Source organism: Miniopterus schreibersii (assembly GCF_964146895.1).
Source record: "Miniopterus schreibersii genome assembly, chromosome: 14".
Taxonomy (NCBI): domain Eukaryota; kingdom Metazoa; phylum Chordata; class Mammalia; order Chiroptera; family Miniopteridae; genus Miniopterus; species Miniopterus schreibersii.
In genome coordinates this window covers 42,706,980-42,719,502 of record NC_138114.1, presented here as the reverse complement: position 1 = coordinate 42,719,502, position 12,523 = coordinate 42,706,980, and the positions used below count along the sequence as shown (strand labels likewise).

At 40.6% G+C, this 12,523-nt stretch overlaps 1 protein-coding gene across 1 annotated transcript in view; it reads right to left on the bottom strand.

The window, feature by feature from the left end:
- Nucleotides 1-12,523, bottom strand: part of SORCS3 (sortilin related VPS10 domain containing receptor 3) — a 449,042-nt gene that overhangs the window by 37,665 nt on the left and 398,854 nt on the right. Inside the window, exons 15-16 of the mRNA XM_081158097.1 lie at nt 4,546-4,663; nt 3,418-3,551 (exon numbers count right to left, since the gene is read on the bottom strand). Of these exons, the coding sequence (XP_081014223.1) occupies nt 3,418-3,551; nt 4,546-4,663 (252 nt within the window). The remainder of the gene's footprint in view (nt 1-3,417; nt 3,552-4,545; nt 4,664-12,523) is intronic.

Here is a 12,523-nt window from a genome sequence, read left to right as displayed (position 1 = left end):
AATAAAGACTTGCTTGATTTCCTGAGAAATGTTACGATGAGAGGAGAGAACATGGAATTTAGCTAGACTTGCACTTGAACCCAGCTCTTTCTCTCCCAGTTATGGGACCTTGGCCAAGTAACTTACATTCCAGATGCTCATTTTCTTCTCACTAAAATGCTGTAGTAATGATGCTGACATTGCAGGGCATTGGGTCCAAGTCTACCAATGCGAATGTGAGAACCACAGAACACCTTGAAAGGATACTCCCCACCCCCAGCCAGTTTACTTATAGATGCATTCTGAGAGCAGTTCATGCCACCAATATTGGAATAAATGGATAACACTCAAAGCTACAACTTTGAAGACAGTGCTTATTTGAATGCATAAGCTCTGGTTTGCTTGTTAAAAATACCATGGGGACCACTTAACCCTGGGGTACAATATTAACAACAGCAGCAGCAGCCACCATATGGATTCCTACACCACTAGGATAAATGCTTTACCCACATTAATGATGTATATTAATTCATTTATTCCTCCCTAGGACCCAATGAGATCCATATAATGTATTTGTATTTTACAGCTGAGGAGGGGAAATCAAAGAGATTAAGAAATTTTTTCCCAAGGTCAAAAACTATAAATATTAGAGTTGTGATTTTTTTCCAGAATAGTAAATGTTAATGGAATTGCTGAAGGAAAACAAAACAAAACACATTTATGTTACAATTCTTACTCTTTCTCAATTGTGATTTTTCCCAACGATGGGTGAGGGACTATTACAACTCACAGAGACACAGGAGAAAATGTAGCAGGACATATGTAAAGGCAGTAAGGCTGCATGGAGTCAGTCTGCAGAAGGACACAAAGAAGCCTGATACTCATATTCTGAATATTTAGGTTGACATCAATATGTCATGTGCAATAATTCTGATTGACCTATTGTATACATTGCTAAGACCATTTTGCTGAATTGTGATTAATAATTGAAAATTATTCTTCCCAAGTGTGAAAATATCTTTTATTTCCAAAGGGTCAAAATTGCCACTGATAGAATCCTGCCATTCAAATTTAAATTCCATTTAGCACAACCCATGTGAATGCTACTCACTGAAGTCACGCTTTCTCTTGTTTGTTTCCTTTTTATTGAATTTATTGGGATGACATTGGTTAATAATATTATATAGGTTTTGGGTATACAAATCTATAATACATCATCTGTACATTGTATTGTGTGTTCACCATCCCAAGTCAAGTCTCCTTCCATCACCATTTATCCCCCTAAGCTTTCTAAGGTATGAGTTCAGGGGTGAAGAGCAGGTAGGAAGCAGACAAAGTCATCTGACAAGCTTACAGTTACCAGTTACAGTCCTAGTAGAAAGTTTAAAACAAATATGGCTTCTAGAACAAATCAATTTTAAGGAACAGGTAGGATGAAATAGGGGTGAGGCTGATGGCTGGTCAGGGGCAGCTGTTCTGTGCCCATTTGGACTTATTTCTGTTATTTAACACCAGAAAAGTTACAAGGCAATTGTCATTGTCTTGCCTCTTCTATGTTTACAGGCTCACACTTAGCTTTGGGGCCCTTAGCTTTTTCTTTTAATCTGGAATGTCTTATTAAAACATTCCTAAAGTAAACTTTAGCTTTTGACCATGAGTAAAGGAAAAATTCATCCAGCTGGGATCAGAGTGATATGCTCCCATTCCCAGAACTGGGAAGGTTTTTGACTCTCCTAAAAGGAACAGCATTCAAAAACATGGTACAGCCCGGCCAGGCATGGCTTAGCGGTTGAGCGTTGACCTAGGATCCAGGCGATTGGGGTTCGATTCCCAGTCAGGGCACATGCCCGGGTTGCAGACTCGATCCCCAGTCGGGGGCGTGCAGGAGGCAGCCAATCAATGACTCTCTCATCATTGATGTTTCTATCTCTCTCTCTCCCTCTCCCTTCCTCTCTCTGAAATCAATAAAGATATATTTTTTTTAAACAGAAAAAGAAACATGGTATAGCTGTTTACTGCTTATTATCACCTAGGCACTGAGGGGGCAACAATGAAGAAAACCTAAAAGTCCTGCACTCATAGCACTTACATTCTACTGGGGAAGACAGGCAATAATAAAACCATCAAAAACCATGATCACTCCACATGGTAATTGATACAAAGAAGACAATAAACAGGCTGATATTCTAGAGAGTCCCGGGCGTAGGTAAGATTAGGTGGTCTCAAAATGCATTGCTGAGGAGATGACATTTTTCTGAGACTTGACTGAGCCAAAGATGCCAGCCATGTCAAAATGTGAAAGAGATCCTCGCACATGCTACTTTCTCTGCTAGGAATAAGTCTGGATTAATTAAGATACAGGAGATGGTAGTGTGGCCGCAAAACTGTAAACAATTGCAGAATAGTAAGAAATAGAGGCACAATGGTAATAACAAGCCAAGTCACCTACAGTGAGCAAGCCAAGGAAAAAAGACTGGATTATATTTTAAGGGTGAGAGGAAGCCTTAGGAGTGTTCTCAGCACAGGAGTTAAAATAGCTGATTTGGGTTTTTTAAATAGAATTATGGTAGCTGTGAGGAAGACAGACTTTGGGGTGCAAGGATGGAAATAGAGAAGGAATTAGTAGACTGTCGGAAGAATTCAGACAGCAGCAGACATGGGTAAAGATGCTTTGAGTTAGAATAGATTTTGGAGGCAGAGGCTTGCAAAGACTTCCAGATGGCTTAGGTGAGAGAAAGGGAAAGATCAAGCTCCCCTGGGATTTTGACTTAAGTAACTGAATGGATGTCTGTGTGTTTTATTGAGGCTGGAAAAACTGGGCTGGGGTAGGGATTCAAGATGAATTGAAAAACTGCTTCCAACAGTGATGGTTCAGGAAGAGTTCTGCTTTGGTCACATGAAGTTCAGGGCAAGGGGAGATGGTTGTTGAACATATGGATCAGCACAAAGTCTCCTTGCTAGAGGAGGGGAGGACAGGGCAGAAGAAAGTATTTGGAAATCTGTGAGTCATTAGTGAGTAGGAGAAGTTTAACGTTGTTCTCTGTGGTTGTCAGTGGAGGAAGGAAAAAAGAAATGCCGATGCCTGTCCAAATGGAAGAACGTAATTTGAGCAAACTTGTCTGAAGGTTACTCTCCAAGGCAGTAGCTCTCAGAGCTCTGTGGGTGCCCAGCCCATCCTCTCTGGTACTTTCCAATATAGCTGCTAACTGAAGATGCGAAGAAATCCCCTTGGACATGCTCCTCTGATAGCATAGTGGTCTTTCCTGTGAAAATGCCTCCTTCTGTCCCTCACCCAGGGATGCAGACTTTCCATCTCGCCCAGGAGCTGGGTAGCTGGGCCCACAGGCCAGTATTTCCTCCCCTAACTCGGCTTCATTCTCACTCCCCAAACAAGTAAATGTCTGATTGAAATTGGCATCAAGAGGCCAAGGGACTCACCACTCAAAGTCCCAGTCGGCACACACACAGGGTTCTGAGACCACTGTCCCTGCGGAGTCTCGGCCCAGGGCACACTGAGCTCCTGGCTTGCGTTTCTTGAATATTTTCCTTTCTCCCATGACACAAGGCTCCCCCTTAGAAAGAAAGGCCATAGTGAGAAAGGTAGGAACATGCATGTGAAATAAACCAGCTACTCAACAAGAAGCATTAGACACCTCATTCTCTTGGTCGCTCTGCAGCAACCTCATTCCCAGGAACCACTTGGGGGCCTTGAGGATAAAAGGGCTGCTCTTCTACTCCCATACAAAAGGAATGCTAAGCAAGGCTGCCCATCACTACCTCTCTGCTCACCTTGGCCAGTGATGTCTACTTCAACCTGTTCCTTCACCTCCACAGGGAATGCAAAGACTCCCGTCATCCTCACTGACCACCAGGCAATTGCCCAAATGGCTTTAGCAGAAATTCTGGTGGAAAGGATTCCACTTCTGGCTTATGTTTCACAGCATCCTCAGAATAAAACTGAAGTTGACCTGAAGCTCCCCCTCTATGATAAACCACCATGCCCAAGCCTTTATTCTTAATCAAGGGCAAAAAGAACAGAAGTTGGTGAGAATTACAAGGACCCAATGGTTCTGAAGAACACAGGAGCCTGACTATGTTGTGGATCAGTAAATACCTGCTATTGGTAGAGGCCCTCATCCCACCCTTCGCTCTTTCTTAGTGGTCCTGTTCTCAATGCTCTTGGGCATTTACTCCAAGCTCACCTGAGAAAAATGCTCTCACCATCCCCAGGGGGAGGTAGAATGATTGAGCCTTTAGAGGGTCAGTGTTCTAGCTATCTGGGCTTATTTCTCCAAGAGAAGACCTAAAAACCCAGGGTATCACTGCCCCCCCAACCCTTGCACTTCTCAATGACTTTTATGAGTAGATCAGGATCCTAGGATGCCGAATGTTCCAAAATACCATCTAACCCTACTGAACTGGGATATGTGGCTTCCCTCCTTCCCCCAAATCCACCATTATTCTCAGAGGACCCACTACCTTCCTCTTCCATGCATGTTATATATGAATAACAGGGTTTGCAGTAGCTCTTCTCCCTAGAAGCGAGTGCCCCCTCGTATGGTGTACCTGATTGAGCAGGTGCCAGGTCTGATAGTCATCCTTGGTGCAGCGCCGGCTGAAGATAGATTTGTAGTCCACTTTCACCAACTGCCATTCAGAGCGGAGGCTGAAGTGGCCAAAAACTCTGTGTTTGGGGGAAGGTGGGAAAGACAAGCAGAGAAAGCCTCATAGTCAGTCACTAGTGCACAAAGACTGGGGGGATAGAGGAATCGCAGCCTGGACTTTACCGGTTCTTTCAGAGTATGTTCTTTGAAGGCCATTGAGTAGGAAGTCCACTGTATGCAAAACACCAGCCAAATGCATGGCATTCACAGTGGGTTTAAAAACCACCTTTTGGTTTTAATTGCAAAAGTAGCATATGTGCTTTACAGTAAAGATTTAAAATATAGAAAAGCATGGAGAAGGAAAAATTCACCCAATAGTCCAAAATCCTCCACCCAAATAGAACTGTAGTTCATTTGACATACAGCCCTGTATGTCCTTAATTCCAAGCAATGGTATTTTCTTTACTGATGTGCACTGACAAGGACTCAGTTTGCTCATCTGTAAAGAAGATCGTATCTGTGTATGCTGGGGAGGGAGGTGGGTTGGCTTATCAAGAGTATGGCCCTTCCAATTCCAAAATTTTGACTGAAATTCCCATTTCTTCATTCCTATGAATACCACCCTCCTCGCTCTTTCCCTGAAAAATCACAGGAGTCTCATAAAAGAAATTCATATTTATGTATAGTAAAACAGTACACCATATGCATGACTTAGATAATCCATACTGACCTTTACAAAGCCCAGCAGTTGATAGCCCTATAAATATGAATAATCAATCATTTCTAGAAAAATAGATTGATCATCCATACTCCACTCAGGTGGTATGTCTTGTGATTATAATGCAAGGCATATATCACAGTGATGTAAAGGGGAGACCAATATGCCGGGAACTTAAATCAACTGAAGTCTTTCAAGGAATTGGATAGCTTCCATTTCATCAAGACTTATTTATGCTCCCAGCCCTGGATTTTTCTCTCCCCAAGTTCAGGTACTCTTATAGTGACACCGAGAGACTAACTCTTCTCAAGGGATATTTCCTTCTGCTACCTGAAACATGAGGATGCTTTGGGAGTAGTGGGAGCTGATTAAGATTGTAAAATAGGGAAAGAAATAGGGTTGCTGTGTAGATCATACAACTTAAAATACACCTCAAGAAATGTTTTACTGTTTTAATGGTTCAACATAGAGCTTTGTCTAAAAGAAGATTAAACAGACTTTGAGGGGGGACTGAGGGTCTCTCCTTTAGTAAAACTATACAGTCTCTATGAGTCTTAGCTCGGCACTGGGCAGTGGAAGCCACGGGGCTGAATATCCTGGATTGTGTGGCCCACATTGTTGGAGGTGAGTGGACTTAATGTAAGTATCTTCCCTGGTTATCTCTGTTCTCTTATATTCTTGCTATATATAGTGGTCTCCTAATCCAATACATCCACGCCAGGTCTCAACTAAGGTATTTCCACCTTATAGTTCTGCTTCATTTCATGGAGATGTCATGAGTCAGTCCATTTAAAATCTTAACAAAATAGCTCAAAATGTCTACTTGTTTGAAGAGAGGATAGTTAAATTGAAAGCTCATCAGGAAAAACAAAAACCAAAAAAAAGAGTGGGAGGAGAGTTTGATGAATGTATCTTCCCTCTCTATCCGGCCTATCAAAATCCTGCCACATTCAAATGCCACCTCCCCTAGTAAATCATCCCTGATTGTTGTACTCTGAGTAGCAGGATATTAGTGATGCTAAACCAAACATTCTGCCTACTCCAAATAGTTTACAGTTATTTCATGGATCATAAACTACATCATATGAGATTAATCCCATCCCTTTCTATGAAAGGATTACTAGGCAGACAGAAGAGGGAAATATGAGGCACATGATTTACCTCTCAGCAAGGCATCTGACATGGTCTGCCACAGCAGTCTTGAAAAAAAGATGAAAAAATATGAGCCAGGCACTAGTAAAATTATGTGGCTGAACAGTACCTAATTAAGGCATTAAAATCAACCACGAGGGAGGGTGTGAGGAGTCAGCTGGGAGGTTCTCTGCTGGCTACTCTTTCTTGCTCAATATTTTTATTAATGACTTGAAGACATGAAAATAATTGTCATCATTGGAAATCACATTTTCTGATGACATGAAGCTGGAAGAAACAGTCAATATACTTGACGGCAGAATCAGGACCCAAAAAGGTTTTGACAGAATGAGAGACAGGTTGAATTTAATGACAGGTGACACAACAGGAAGAAATGTCAGGTCCTCCCATTATCAACTACGTAAGTATTATATAGAAGAAATGAGGCTTGGTGAAACTCAGCTTAAGTAGTAATAAGAAGAAGAAGAAAAAAAAGAAGAAGAAGAAGAAGGCAGTTTAAGAGTTTTCATATACAATGTCATTAATATAAGTATACACTTCAGAGAGACCAAAAATATTTAAGGTGATCTTAGAATGCATTAATTAAGACAGAACTATGTATGTTATGTAGAACAAAAGAGGCAATATCCTGGTCTAGTCTACATTACAGTAGATCACAAAGAAAACTTGTAGTTAGTTTTGGATACCATCATTCAAGAATGATATAAACCAAGTATCTCAATGTACTACACACATATAGGCTTTAGTGGTGATAGTGGAGTTTGAAATTTTAAATAAAAATATGCATTTATTGGCATGTGTATTTATATATGGAGAAATTACATACATTTTATCAGATTTTCAAAGGGGTTCACAATTCCCAAAGTTTAGGAATCCTTGTAAAGGAGAGTGGTGAAGATTGTATACTGAAATGAATAGTGGCCCCCCATAGAGATGTGACCTGCAACCTGAGAATCAGACCTTATTTGGAAAAAGGTCTTTGATCTGCAAGTTAAGGATCTCCAGATGAATTTATCCTGGATTATCAGGGTGAGCCCAAAGTCCAATTTGACCCAGCAACCCCTTTTCTGGGTGTCTACCTGAAAAATCTGAAAACATTTATTTGTAAAGATATATGCAAGTACCCCTATGTTCATTGCAGCATTATGCACTGTGGCCAAGACATGAAAACAAATGAAGTGTCCCTAAATAGATAATTGGACAGAGATGTGGTGCATATATGCAAGAAAAGATGAAATACTGTCATTAGCAACAATATAGATGGGCCTTGAGAATATAATGCTATGCAAAATAAGTCAGACCAAAAAAAAATAAAGAACTATATGGTTTCACTCACATGTGGAATATAAAACTGAAAGCAATAAATGAACAAACAAACAAAACTCATAGACACAGACAACATTATGGTAGTTACTAGAGGAAAAGGGGGGCGGGGAGGAGATAGTAAAGGATAAAGGGGGTCAAGTATACGGTGACAGAAGGAGATTTGACTTTGAGTGCTGAGCACAATGCCATATACAGGTGATGTATTATAGAATTGTACACTTAAAACCTATATAATTCTGTTAACCAATGTCACCCCAATAAATTTAATTAAAAGTAATAAAAATACAAAGAAGGGATACATGCAGAGAGAAGGCCGTGTTCAGACAGAAGAAAGATTGGATTTCTGGGGCCACACATCGAGGAACAGCTGGAGCCAACAGAAGATGGAGGAGCACAGAACAAATCCTCCCTAGTACACTAGAGTGAGTGAAGCCCTGCCGCCAATTTAACCTTGGACTCTGGCTTCCAGAATTGTGAGAGACAACATTTCTGTTCTTTTATGCATACAATTTGTGGTAATTGGTTACAGCAACCTCAGGAAATTTATACAGATGGCTATATAATTTGAGACCATTTTTCATCTACTTATCCAAGAAGTGATGTAAAAACTATGGTTGGTTTACCTGTAGATGACTTAGGAAGGGCAGGAGAGAGAAGACCAATTAGCAGGCATCCTGGGGAGATCTCTTGAGTATTAAAAAATAACAAAACATAAAAGTGTAAAAGTTTAAAAAATGTGAGAGATCTTTCTAATAGATGAAGTTGCCCATAGAGGAAAGGAATGCTCAAGTGTTAGTAAGCACAGAACTTCAAAAGGCTTAACCATTTCCCAGGGCTCTTGTTGCAGAGGATACAAGCATGATTCAGGTACGTGGTCTAATTGACTCTGAGCCTCTAAGGATGTTCATGGTCTGTTTATGATCTCAGAGTGCTCATTTCAGGACTGAACACAAAAATAGGTCCCCAGTCAGGACTCGTGGACTAATTCAGGTTCTTCTCTTCTGCAATCTTGGCAGGTGCATTACTTTCATCTACATTTCTTTGGCTTCTATCCCAGATTTTCTTACATTGTGTGCCCCAGGTCTTTCCCCAAACTGTAAACTGATACACTAATATTTTCACTTAGGAGTGTGCTAATCTCTTTGCCATGTGGTCTCTTCCATATGCCAGATGCAAAATTTTAAACATTTACTGTAAGGATTATCAGTTTTGTTCATTTTCTCATTGAACCTCGACAAAGCCCAGTGGGGTAAAATCTTTAGCAAATTTCCGACTGCCATCAGCAGGCCCATTTCCATTGAGTCTTCACTCATATGTGACCACTCTTTTCTGATGTCTGGAAGTCCCTTTTGGATGTCTCTTTCCTCCCTCTATGCTTTATATTTCTTCATAATGACACTCACATGCTAATATGCTCTATAACTTATTTAGTTTATTTTCTACCTCCTCCCCTAGAAGGCAAACTCCATGGGGACTGGAATCCTGCTGCCTTTGCTGAGTGAATGAATGATGTCTACCACAGTTGAAACTACCAAGAAAAACTATTTTGAACTTCTCCTTCAGAAATGCATTCCCAGTCCCTCTTCCTAACTCCAAGTACAGGCAAAAGGAGGTTTACAGTTGTGAGTACACAAAACCGTTTATTCTTGTATTATTATTTATTAATTATTGTATTACTTATTTGTATTACATAAACATACTTTTGCCCACCGCTGTATTTTTTTTTTTTAATCTTCACCCAAGGATATGTTTATTATTGATCTTAGACAGAGAGGAAGTGACGGGGATAGAGAGAGAAACATCAAAACATCCATTGGTTTGGTTGCCTCCCACATGCACCCCAACTCACAACCTTTTGGTGTACAAGACAATATTTCAACCAACTGAGCCACCTGGCCAGGGCCCAGCCTTGTATTTTTACCAATATCATCAAAACTGTATCATGAGATAATGTATGTGAAGATCTTGAGAACCTCAATGGACAAAAATGTCCATTATCATCATCATTATTCTTATTACTGGAACCCGCATGGACTCAACCCAAGGCCCTGCTCAGCTAGGGCTTTCAATAAGTTTGGTTCAAAATCCTTTTTTCAACATCCTAACCTCAAACTCAAGCATTTTCTTTGTCGTGTGTGTGTGTGTGTGTGTGTGTGTGTGTGTGTGTGTGACATCTACAGAACTTTGGAGAAGCAGACACCTCATACATAAGTGCAGATGGCTGTCTGTAAACAGGCAGCCTACCCTTTAGTGTCCCTGAAGAAGGCGTGCCCAGCCACCGGACAAAATAAATGAATTCTCTAAGCCATTTCTCACTATATGGATTTTTAGAAAAAATCAATTAAAATTTATTATTTCTGGTTTTCTTTTTCTTTTTACCTTGCCACCTAGGTTTTTTTCATGAGATTTTTTTGGCTCTACTAAAGATTTATCTTCTTGGGCTCTATAAACCTAATATTCTCTCTCTCTCTCTCTAACTCTGGTACTAGTGTGACTCTGGTCACAGAGTATCATCCTATACTCTTGTGCTATTGTTTAACTTTTAATATACAGGTGGTCTGAGCATGATAGCAAGAGTACTAGGCCAGGAAACTGAAGACTTTGTCTTTTCCTAGCCCCTACCTGCCACTAAATTAGCTAGCTGACCTTGAGCAAATCACTTCATCTTTCAAGACTCCTTACGGAAGACGATGTTTAATCAGTGACATATATACTCAACAGATGGGATGCAGAAATAGCCTAGACAAAATGCAGCCCTTTCAAGGCAATTTTCAAGAGTTTATTTTCTTTCAATTCCTATATCTACCTCCAGGTGTACAAGCTATCTATCTCCTGGTGACCCCATACAGAAAGGATTTATCTAAAGTCATTCATCTTTGTCTCCACTGGAACTTCTTTCACACAACAGATGCTCAATAAATAGTTCTGGGTTGATTAATGGATAGAATGAATCTATCAAATCATTCACTTCATCCAAAATTGGGGTAATAGCTTTATCTGCCCTTATTTCTGGGCCAAAGAACATGGCTGAGTTGTGTGTCCTCTGGGGTTCAGAAGGACAGAAACAATCTCGGGGAGAAAATAGCAGCAGCTTCACTGTCCCTGGTTATTCTAGACTATGCTAGGATTTCCACAAACAACTGTGATTTGCTGGGACCCCAAATGACACAGCTTCTCTAATCCACCATCCGGACCTGCATTAGCCTTGTGTGGAGGGGAGTGATTAATTTGAGGGAGGATGCTGGTTCACAAAAATAAAAGATTTCATTAGAATTCCATACACACAGAGGGTTACCTACTCATTAATTAAATGATTTCAAAGGAGATCTTGGTATATAATTGCTATAATTTAGGTGGAAACAATGCCACACTAAGTGTAATTAGAAGAGTAGGCTCTGTAAAGATGTTTTCCTCTTTACCAGAGAGCAATTCTGGGTCAGCTGATTCTCTCCTGCATAGTAATCTGGTTCTTTGTTCCATCCCCAATTATATCAACTTTTATACATAGGTGTCAAAGCTGAGAGAAGTTTCAAGGAGAGAGTGGTTGACCACAACCCTTCAGAGAAGAAAAGGAGAGCCTTCATTACTAGGGAGCCACTAGAAATGTGAAAAGCAAGGTCAAGCAGTGCCGAGGCAGTGGGACAACGAGGGCTTCACTGCAGACTGACTTTTGTGGGAACATCTGAATGAACTCAATTCAGATAATGTTGTATCGTCATGGACCTTTCTCAGGACCTACCCCTTTCCTTGATTGTCCTCCACGGAGATGCGGGTTATCTAAAGATCTTGGAAATCGGCTTGCTAATAGTACTACTCATATCTGAGATCATACTGCTTTTCGGCCGCCTGGCCTATTGGTTCTCGTGTGAAGGTTATCAGAACGTTTCCCTAAGCTACTGCAAATCTTCCATTTCTCCTTGTTTTGTTACTAGGTTTTTGTAGTATGCAACCACAACACTCTGCAGGTTTTGAGATTATTCTGACTTCCTGATTTATTCTTTTTAGTTTCAGTTTAAACGCTAACTTCTTTCTTATGCCGTCCATGATCTTTCTTCCTCCTCAATTCTTTTTCTTCCTTTAAAGAAAAAAATATCTCTTTCCTCTGATTTTTTACATCATGTTTTTCTGTATTTTGAGTATATCACCTTAACACTTCCACAAGGTATCAAAATTCATCGAAGATGTACATAAGTGTCTTAGCCTCCTCACTAGATTTCAAGCTCTTAGAAGTTGGCAGCTTACCTAAGCTCATTAGCAGTCATTTGACTGTGCATTTTGGTACTTTGGTACTCTGGTAGGGGCGGTACTCTTAGCTCTATTTCATAATAGGCTGTAGAACAAAAGGCAGAAATACCATGAAATATATAAAACTGAAAGCACAGTTGGAGGAAGGAAGAAAAGAGAAATCCATAGATTTGTATCTAGAGAGTTCCATTTATGGCTCTATTTGTCTCAAAGTCTACAGGATCTAATCTATGGGCAATTACATACTTGAACCTCAACTATGACAATCTTATTTACTTGGTCTCTAGTTGTGAGTCCCTGGGGCAGTAAGAAACCCAAAGAGAATTATAAAGACTTGGTGCTGGAAGAGTCCTTAGGGATGAACCTGTGACCCGGAGACCAAGGCTCAGATAAGGTAGCGGTCTCATCAAGAACACAAAGGATAAGAACCCAGCTCTCCTGAAACTCAGCTGTTCCTCCCACATGGGAAACCTCTGCAGCCTGCGGGTTGAATCATGGT